The sequence below is a fragment of the Lemur catta genome, chromosome 19 (genome assembly GCF_020740605.2).
Source record: "Lemur catta isolate mLemCat1 chromosome 19, mLemCat1.pri, whole genome shotgun sequence".
Lineage (NCBI taxonomy): Eukaryota > Metazoa > Chordata > Mammalia > Primates > Lemuridae > Lemur > Lemur catta.
Window position 1 is genome coordinate 33,718,266 of NC_059146.1, and position 10,382 is coordinate 33,728,647.

Here is a 10,382-nt window from a genome sequence, read left to right on the forward strand (position 1 = left end):
TGCCGTGCAAAACACTGATGTCTTTGTTTCCCATCAGCCGGATTCTTTTCAATGCCAGGCAGATGAACTCTTCCCTAACATGGGTTTCGTAGTCACAGAAGTCCCCACCGCCACAAATGATGACTTTGTAAAAAGTTGGGCCAATACCAAGCTTCTTGCCAGATGAGAAGTTTAGGATTTCAATAATAAACTTTCTCACTTTCTCCTTTTTTCCATTTTTTGCCCTCTAATGGTTTAAAAGCTGTACATTCTATTTCTCTTCTTTTAGTGATTACCCTTGACATTTCACCATAGATATTTAACATTTTAAAAATCTAAGTTTGGCTGAGCACAGTGGCTCACTATTGTAATCCCAACACTTTGGGGAGGCTGAGATGGGAGGATCGCTTGAAGCCAAGAGTTCGAGACCAGTCTGGGTGATAGAACAAGACCCTCTGTCTAAGAAATAAAAAAAATCTAAGTGTAATCAGCATCTCTATATTTCTCTCTCCATGTGCAAGCTCTGTTTATATGTCTAGTGTCACAACATTTACATACATATGAAAGTGGAAAACAAAGGTCTATTTTATATCATTAATTTTTAGCTCTAGAAGGGAAGTGTTGATTTTTGCTCGGTACAGAATTCTACCTTGATATAGTCATTTTCTCTCAGCGTATATCATTCTCTTCTTGTTCCATTGTTGCTGTCAGAAGCCTTTTGGTATTTTTAAAATCAGGTGGTTCGTCTCTTCTCTTGCCTCTTTTAAGATCCCCTCTCTCTTGTATTGTGCAGTTTTGTTGTTATGTGCTTAACTAGGGGGTTCTTTTTATTTACTTGGTATAAATTAAACTCTGTATCTGTGATTTTATGTCTTTTGTTCTAGAAATTTCTCAGTCACTATCCCTTTTTTCATACCCTTCCTCATCATCTCTTAAAAACATAACTTTCCTCACATTCTTTCTAAATTTCCTTCTAGAACTCAGATTAAATATATGTTAGACTTTCTCATTGAATCTTCCACATGCCTTATCTTTCAAATTTCCCATTTCTTTGTCTTTCTGGTTTGTATTCTGAGTAATTTATTTTGCTCAGTATTCCTATTTATTAATTCTCACTTCATCTGTGTTCAGTTCTGTTTAATACAGCCATTTAATCTTATACTTTGTTTTTTTTTGAAACAGGGTCTCACTCTGTCACACAGGCTGGAGCACAGTGGCATGATCACAGCTCACTGTAACCTTGAACTCCTGGGCTCAAGCGATCCTCCCACCTCAGCCTCCTTAGTAGCTAAGAGGCTACTCAGTCATGCGTCATCATGCCCAGCTAATTTTTTTATTCTTTTGTAGATATAGAGTCTTGCTGTGTTGCCCAGGCTGGTCTTGAACTCCTGGCCTCAAGCCATCCTCCTGTCTCAGCCTCCCAAAGTGCTAGAATTACAGGCATGAGCCCACTGCACACAGCTGAGTTTTTTATTTCAACAACTGTATATTTCATTTTCAGAAGTTCCTCTGGTTCTTTTGAAAATCTACCTAGTCATTTTTAAAAATAAGTTCTTGATCGTTGATTATTTTTAATACATCTTTTATTTCTTTTAATATTTTATTCATAATTGTATGGTAATTCAAATATCTGAAATTTGGGGGTGCTTCATCTAGTTTTGTTGACTTTTGTTCTGTGCAGCTATTTCCTTCTCTATACAATAATTTTTTACTGTTAACACATATTTGGTTGAATTTAATCAGTGGGATTCTTAGGGTCTGGATTAAGGATGTTTTTCTCCAGAGAAGATTTGTATTTATTTCTCTTTGGTACCAAAGAACATTTCTAACCTGGAGCCAAGTTAATTTTATTACTAACTTTTAAAATAAGTTATAGTAATTCTTTTTAAAAAATATACAGGGACTTTAAAAAATATATCTACGATTCCATTACATTTAATAACAACTTAATATCTTATATTTTTCTTTGTTTTCTCTTTTTACCTTCCATCCCATCTGTGAGGCAATTACTAAATTTTTCTAAACTGCATTCTAGATAATTTCTTCTGCTCAATATTCCAGTTTACTAATTCTCTTTTCTGCTGTGTCTATTGTACTATTTAACTCATTCTTTGAATTTTTTCCCTAATTGTCTGAAAAATGTCTCTCTCCTTTTTAAATTTTTTTTTTTTTTTTTTTAAGAGACAGGGGTCTTGCTATGTTGTTCAGGCTGGAGTGAAGTTGCTGTTCATAGGTGCAATCATAGTGCACTACAGCCTCAAATTCCTGCGCTCAAGTGATCCTCCCCTCTCAGCCTTCCCAGTAGCTGGGACTACAGGTGCACACCACCACACCTGGCTTCTTTTAACTCTTGATTCACTCCAGGCAGGGCCTGAGGATGCCCATCATAGGGAATAGTGTAGATTCAAACTCTAGATCCATTTGGAAACAGGCTGGGGGCTGCAGTCCCCCAGGAGACTCAGCCTTTCGGAGCAGGTTTCTTTTGAAGATATGCAGATTTTTCACCTACTCATCCTTTCTTTGAGGGTCCTTCACGTACCTCCACTTACCTGCCTGTGTCTGGGACACACCGTTCAGTGTTTCTAAGAAGAAAAACCTGGATATAAGTGGGCCCTGAGATTTTCTGTCACTCTCAATTTGCGTGGGCCCCAGACCTACTCCCTGGCCTATAACTGTAAGGTTTTTTTGAAGTAGCCGACGCCAGTTCAACTCTGCTCATCTTTCTTTCTCTGGCGCCGGCTACTTCAAAAAAACCTTACAATAACAATCTGCATTTTTGGCATTAGCTTTTGCCTTCAAAGCAATACTGTGATTTTGTTTGCCTACCTCTTCAGCTTCAGTTAGTCTTCAGCTTTTCCTACCCTTTGAGATTTCGTATTCTTTCTATTGAGTTCAGCCATGCATTTAAACATGTTTATTGTGATTTATCAGATACATGGGTGATTTATGCCAGAAAATAGAGGTCTGGGGATTTTTTAGACCTGGTTTAATTAAATTGTCTCCAACACTCAGTGGGCATGATGGGCCCGGGAAGGAAGCAGCTGTTAACGAGAAAAGTGACTTTGCACAAGTGAGCACATCCCTGGCCTCGCTGAACTTCAGTGTCCTGCTCTTCAAACAGTGGTGCCACATCCACCTGCTAATCTAGTTTCTAACATTTTCCAGAACCATCTGGTAGTGTCTGTGAAGACGCTGGCCTCTCCGGCCCTGCCACCCTGGACAAGGCCTACACCCCCGGGGCAGAGGTGCTGTGTTCTCCCCGACACTCCCTCACGGGGTTCCCCACCCTCTAGGGTGGTGGCTGGTGTCCTGGTCTGTTACCCCAGTGGGCCACCGCCCTGTGACGATGTGGATACCTTTGTACCCGCTGCACCCTGCAGCACCCTCCTCTGGCACCTGGCACTGAGTCCTTGCTCGGGAAATGCTGCTTTGCTGCCCTTTCTGTTTCTCACGAGCTTCCTTCCCTCTGGGCACTCACCCTCCTGGCGCCCGGTCCAGTTATAAGTCCCCCCCCTCACCCCCAACTCACTCTTTATGTCTGGGCCCATCAGTGGCTCTGTGGATGGTCCCTGATGTTGGCTGGGTCGCAGTGGGGACAGGCAGAGGGGACACAGGAGAGGCCTACAGGGCCCACGCTGTGGGGACACCCGCAGCCAGGCCACTGTGCTCCGGCGTCCGACTGGCCTAGGTCAGCAGCAAGGTCGCTGTGTCTCGTTACTGTACATGCGCTTGCCCATTCTTTGGAGGGCAGCGGCTGTGTCACGGATGCCAAAGTAAAGGAAAAGGCAAACTCAGAGGCGGAAGGTGAGAGATCCTTTTGCAGCCCGTGCCTTTGTGTTTCTTTCTATTTCCAGGGCAGCTGGGCGTTTCATTCCACATTGGAGTCTCTGCTTCAGAACCCAAACACAATGGGCTGTCGTTCTCTGATGTTGGCATTCTTTCCCTTGAGTTCTTACTCTATAAATATTTTTTAAATTGTGCTATTTTAAACTTTTCCTTTGCTTCCTTTATTTCCTTCAGAGAAATGGAAGGTGAACTTGAAGTTATTTGGGAGTCTGCCTCCAAGGAAAACCGAAGAATCCGAGAACTTCTACGGGCCACGCTGGCGAGGACAGGCATGTGGGACAGCACCAGAGCTTTGGAGGACCGCTGCTTCGACGGCGCCTCTCAGGGAGACCTGCTGGTTGGCTGTGACTTTAGCTACTGCCATGCAAAGCCTCCTGCCATCGCCTGCCACGGTGCGCAGGAGCCTGTGGAGAGGCCCCCGCAGCCCGAAAGGTCTGCCGTGCGCAGGCGGGGGACGGCCAGTCCCTTGCCCCCGGAGGAGAGACTGCAGTGGCAGGAGGACGCGCAGAACCCCGCCGAGCACTGCAGGGCGGGGAGGAAATAAGCTGTTTCCGCATTTAATCCGCATTTAACGTTTTGTTGCTGAAACATCTTCAGCCAGTGCGTGTTCTCTGGCCACGTGGCCACTGAGACCAGCTCTGTGACCCGCATTGCTCAGGTTAGCAGGTGACCTGCTGGCCTGTCCCCCAGCTCTCAGACGTGCAGCTGGGAAAGCAGCAGAGGGACGGGACAGGTGGGACAAACCCTGGTGCTGGTGTTAGAAGTGTCGCTGCGGAAACCCGTCGATGGTGGCAGCAGTGACGGTGGCTGTGTGCTAGGCCCAGGTGGTGTTTTCTTGTTTGCTAAAAACCAAGGTGCTGGCGCTCAGTAAGTTGCACAAACCTGCTCTTCTCTCTGCCCTGACCCTTCCCTAGCCTCCTGGGGAGGTGATTTACTCTGGGGCCACAGCTCCCCGCCTCTGTGACGAGACCCTGGCTTGGAGCACTGAGGTGGAGTCCCTGCCTCACTGCCGCCACCCGGAGAGAGACCGGGGCCGTGTTGTGTCCCCTCTGTGCCTTCGCAGGTAAATTATCCCAGCCTCTCGGGACCGTTCACTGGGATTTCCCGGCATAAGTGCCAGATACCTACAGCCACGCCCCGGGTGAGCTGTAGGAGCTCGGGGACATCGGGCTACAAGGGACCCTAAAGTGTGGGAGGGAAGGGCTGGAACCCCCAAAACACGCCCTTCCCAGAGCCCTCCCCGCCAGGGCTTGCGCCGTCTCTGGTGTGAGTCGCCTGGTCCTCGGTCGCGGAGGGAAGTTACGCACGTGCTCTTCCGTTGCTGGGTGGAAAGTTGAGACTGAAAATCCTAGTTCTTTTACCTTTGTTTCCTTTACCATCCTAAAGGCTTTGAGTTCTTTTACATTGTATTAAACTTGCTCAACATTTAAATTGTTCTAATTTTATTTTATTTTACAAGAGGTAGTAAGACCCAACAGAAGTTAAAACGGTGTCATCTCACGAGGAGGGGACCTAGCAAACAGCCTTCACGTTGTTTCAAGGGGTTCTTTGTTATCAGAGCTCTCCAGCGATCTGCAGCCAGGCCGAAGGGTGGCAGCTGCCCAGCAAGCCTTGTGAGCAGGGGCTGGCTTGTCACTGGGGACATGGGGACATTGCCGTTGTCATCATTACCTAGAGAACCAACCACTTTTGACATCCCTGTCTTGTTCTGCCTTTTACGAGAGCGTTTTATTCCCTTGAGAAGTGAACATCCTTTCATTTTCTGCTTCACGGTTCTCACAGTGCAGACGTACTGAGTTCGGCAACCTGGGACGACACTGTGGCCAGGGCAGGGGGGCGGGGCAGAGGAGCTGAGTGTCCCGGCCTAGCGGGGAGGGGAGGCAGCTGAGACGCTCGGAGAGCTCCAAGGTTCCCAGAGATGTCCAGAGGCCATTAGGGGGCTGGTGGAGGGTCGGTGTGCCCCGGGCCTTGCAGAGAGGACGGATTTCGGGAGCTGGGGAGGGGTGGCGAGGGCTCTGTGAGCACTCGGGAGCGCAAGAGCAGACCCGGGAGAGCTGGGACCGCGGGAGGAGGCTCCCGTGCATTTCATCCTGCGGTTTCCAATCTGTTGGGCTCTTTCCTGGGCCCAGTGAGGTTTTCTGTGGTACTGGAAAGTTCCCAGTCAAGTTGCAGGTGACCAAAGTCAAACAGCTGTAAAACCTGACCCGGGAAGTCCCAGGAGCCCTGCTGGCTTTGGCACTACGGGCGCACGGGTGTGAGTTTGTCGTGAGAGCCGGAGAGCGTCCTTAATGTACTTACGACGCTGAGTTGTACACTCAAAAATGGCTAAAATGGTTGATGTTGTGTTAAAGGTACCTCACCTCAGTTAAGAGAGAAATTGCCAGACCTGTTTCCTAAGTGTTTAGGTCATTTTACACTGACAAGCGTTGCGTGGGTTCGGTTGCTCCCTGTCCTCACCAACACCTGGTGGTGTCAGCAAACGTTTTGAGAGGCAAGAGATTCAAGGAGAAGGGACCCTGGCATTTGGTTTCCAGAGCTCGGCTGGCACTGGGCCTGGACCCCTCACCCACCCGTACTGTCCGCGGGAGTGAAAGGTGCAATTGCCAGTGTGGGGGGCTCAGGAGCGCCCTCCCTGGGCCGGGGGGGCGTGGCGCTTCGCCTCTCGGGACGGAGCTGAGCTGAACTCCGAATCCTCGTGTGACGAGGAAGCATCATCCTCCCACGACACGGTGGCAGGATGGGGAGGGCCAGCATGACCAGGCCCTTGGCACCTCTCTGCTCCGTCCCGGCTGGGCTGGTGTCAGCAGCTAAGGAGTAGCTGGCAGTTGGGAGGGGACTAGGGGAGTGTCGCGGCTGGTCTGGCCTCTGGGTTTTCTCGGGACCAAGAGTCCATGGCCCCCCAGACTCATTTCTCGTGGTGGGGTGGAGTGTTGGAAGAGAAAAGGCGGTTCCCCAAGCTTACGTATCGGCAGGGGCTGCTGGGCTGCTTGTGCAGCTATATGGTCTCCCAACCGCGGCACGAGGTAGTTGGTGAGGACCCAGGCTGACCGGTGGGCTTCAAAGGTAGGGAGTCCATGCGGCAGCTTCCTGGAGCTGGACAGGACATCTGCTGCGGAGGGCTGGGCTGGCGCCTGCCCCCGTGCTGGGTGCTCTGTGCCCCGACCCCTGTTTTCCAATCCACCCATGAGAGCACTCTGAAAAGGGGGTAGAGACGAGGGAGTAGGCGCACCGGCAGACACGGAGGTGAGAGCACCTGCCACCTTGAGGCCATCAGCAGCACCCGTGCCACACCTGTTCAGGAGGGTCCTGGGTATTTCAGTGAAGAAAAAGTCTTTGAAAATGAAGGGCCGGCTGGGCGCAGTGGCTCATGCCTGTAATCCTAGCACTCTGGGAGGCTGAGGTGGGCGGATTGTTTGAGCTCAGGAGTTTGAGACCAGCCTGAGCAAGAGCAAGACCCCATCTCTACTAAAAAATAGAAAGAAATTACATGGACAGCTAAAAATATATATGGAAAAATTAGCAGGGCATGGTGACACATGTCTGTAGTCCCAGCTACTTGGGAGGCTGAGGCAGAAGGATCACTTGAGCCCAGGAGTCTGAGGTTGCTGTGAGCTAGGCTGACGCCACGGCACTCTAGCCCAGGCAACAGAGACAGACTCTGTCTCAAAGAAAAAAAAAAAAAGAAAGAAAATGAAGGGCCCATGTGTAGTATATGGAGCACATGGTTGGGTTGCAAGCAACAGAAACTACAGAAATGTTAAGGGAAAGAAGGAAATATTTTGGAATTGTACACTGGGTGGCTCCCACCTATTTAATTTTTTTAGAGATACAATCTTGCTATGTTGCTTAGGCTGGACTTGAATCCTGGGCTTAAGCGATCCTCCCGCCTCAGCTTCCCAAGCAGCTGGGACCACAGGCATGCGCCACCACACCCAACTTACCCACCATGTTTTGAGACGGACAGAAACCAGGATAGCCTTGGGGGTCTCAGGAGTTGGACATTGTCAGCCTTCCCTGCACTTCTCCACTCAGGATACAAATCCTGGGAAAGGGTGGCCTCTTGCCTGAGCGGGGGTCCTGAGCCCTCCCCCAGGGCTGGAGGAGTCAGGCTCTTTGGTTGGTGGGTAGCCCACCAGCGTGACTGCTGGGCAGATAGGAACAAGATTACCAAAAACTGTAACTCTTTATTGAAGATATTTAATTGTGCAGAACCATCTGTGTCCAGCCTCACCAGCTAACAACACGACTTTTCCTCATAACGAACAGTGATAAGTTTCTGGTGTGGGTTTAGGGAGCAGGATGGGAAGAAGTCCTGTTTAGGAAAAATGATGATTCTCTGAAACAGCACTGGTTTCCCCAAGCAGGTTATCCATGAAAAACTGTGTTACTTGAAGCACATAAAAATGACAGACAAAGGACAAAGGCAGAATTACACTATTCCCGTAGTTCTTGGATATATATAGATCTAGATTGTAGATAAGTTTTGAAATTTGCTTTCCTTGCTAATTGTTTTATGGCCAGGCTGTGAGTCCCTGCATTGGAGGACTTTGCACACCCTGCTGACTCTCCCTGAGTTGTGACTGGAATTGAGGTGGGGGCATGAACACCTCTTACGTCTGGGTTATACCTGCCATATCTGTCTTTGGGGTCCCCCAAAGGCCCAAGCTACTGTTGGCAGCCATGGAAAGGAAGATAAGACCGAGTGAGCTGAATGCACAGGGAAAAGTTTGAAAACTCGAAGGTGGGTCTGGAACAAGTTTTAAGTGGTAAAGGAAGATCCAGCTTTTGCCTGGATGTTTGCCAAAGACCCTCCCTTTGCCACGAGGAAGGTGAATGGAGAACAAGGTTCCCTGGGCAGAGCCCAGAGGCAGCGGGAGATGGATCTGCATCACGTCTGTGCAAACCATCATGGGGGAAGGGAATGTTAGGGTGCAGGACACGCCACCCCAGAATGACTGTGGAAACCAGGTGCACCACCCAAAATAGGCTTTGGCATATTTTGAGCTGCTTATTCTAAGAAACTGTAGACACAGGAGTAGCTCTGAAAAGCTGCCCTTTTATAAAAGAAATTTATGTCTAGGAAGGAAATCTTCATTAGTAAATCAGGAAGAGAGCTGCTCGCGGGCAACTTTCAGTACCTGAGAGACTTCTCGTCCGCACAAGAAGACAGCCTTTATTCACCATGCATTTCCTCCCTGCATCCTCCTATGGCTTGTCTCTGCCACCCACAGACACCCCCATCCCCTGCTCTTTTCTGTGGTTCAGGATGCTGTATAAGTGTCAATCATCTGGCCCTCCATGTTTCATGCGACTCATCCTCGTGTACACAATTGAAACAGTTTTTCTCCTGTTAATCTGTCTTCTGTCAATTCGTAGCCCAACCAAACAACCTAGAAGGGCCGAAGGAGCCACTTTCCCCTCCCTAACAGGAACTAAATATGTACCAAATGTAAGATAAAATGTAGATGTCATTAATATCTTTAAACTGCAAGCACCTTTGCGATCAGAAAAAGCACAGTCTGAGAGTGAAGGTCAAGAGCTTTAGCAGAAACTTAAGAAATAATGGAGTTGTATGAAGGTTCCTAGGAAATAACTGTAAGAGGGAATTGGCTGCAGGGAGGTAAAACCTCAGCCACATGGTAGAAGAGCTGGTCCACAGTGAGCCAAAGGCCTTGTAACTGTAACAGTTTCCTTGCCCGATGCAGGATGCAGATGCATGCAGCACAATGCACGCAGCACAATGCAGGATGCAGATGCATATGGCACAATGCACGCAGCACGATGCAGGATGCAGATGCACACAGCACGATGCACACAGCACGATGCATGCAGCAGGATGCAGATGCACGCAGCACGATGCATACAGCAGGATACAGGATGCACGCAGCACAATGCATGTAGCACAATGCACGCAGCACACAGCACGATGTATGCAGCAGGATGCAGATGCAGCACGATGCACACAGCACGATGCAAGATGCATGTGGCACGATGCATGCGGCACGATGCACGCACCACGATGCACGCACCAAGCCGATACACTGCGACACCGGTTGCAGCAGAGAAAGGTGTAGTCGTGGGGCCTTGAACTAGGAGACAGAAGGAAACCTCAAATGCATCTCCCTGAGGAGTTTGGGGACTTTATGGGGTTTGGCGTGTAGTGGGCCAAGGTGTGGCAATGGATCGTTGATTGGTCTGAGAGTGTCAGGTGAAGTCGCGAGACGAGGAGAAGAAGAAACTGCATTCTCCTGCTGCGGTTCCTCCACGGGGGTCTTCAAACTGGTTGCTCAGCCTTTCCACTGGAATCGGGATCTGAGCAACATCTTGAGCAATTCCGAAACAAAAGTCTTATGATTCTCACGTCAGAGATTCCATCTGTAGGACGATGGGGACGCCAGTTGTCAGTGTCTAGGGCTGTGACTGGTGTTGCAGGGAAGTGGGCCAAAGTGCACCGATTGACGCTTAATTATAGCGATATTTCTGCCCAGAACCCAGCATGTGTAATAATTCCTGTTAACCCTGTGAGGATGGTTTCAGTCTTGAAGAAGAACTGGGGA

The 10,382-nt window shown here is 49.0% G+C and overlaps 1 protein-coding gene across 2 annotated transcripts in view; it reads left to right on the top strand.

Moving 5' to 3' along the window:
* Positions 1 to 5,256, top strand: part of CEP89 (centrosomal protein 89) — a 53,491-nt gene extending 48,235 nt beyond the window's left edge. For both annotated transcript variants that reach the window (XM_045531905.1, XM_045531906.1), the window contains one exon: positions 4,000 to 5,256. In XM_045531905.1, coding sequence (XP_045387861.1) covers positions 4,000 to 4,369 — 370 coding nt within the window. In that variant the 3' untranslated portion in view covers positions 4,370 to 5,256. The remainder of the gene's footprint in view (positions 1 to 3,999) is intronic.
* Positions 5,257 to 10,382: the final 5,126 nt, after the last annotated feature.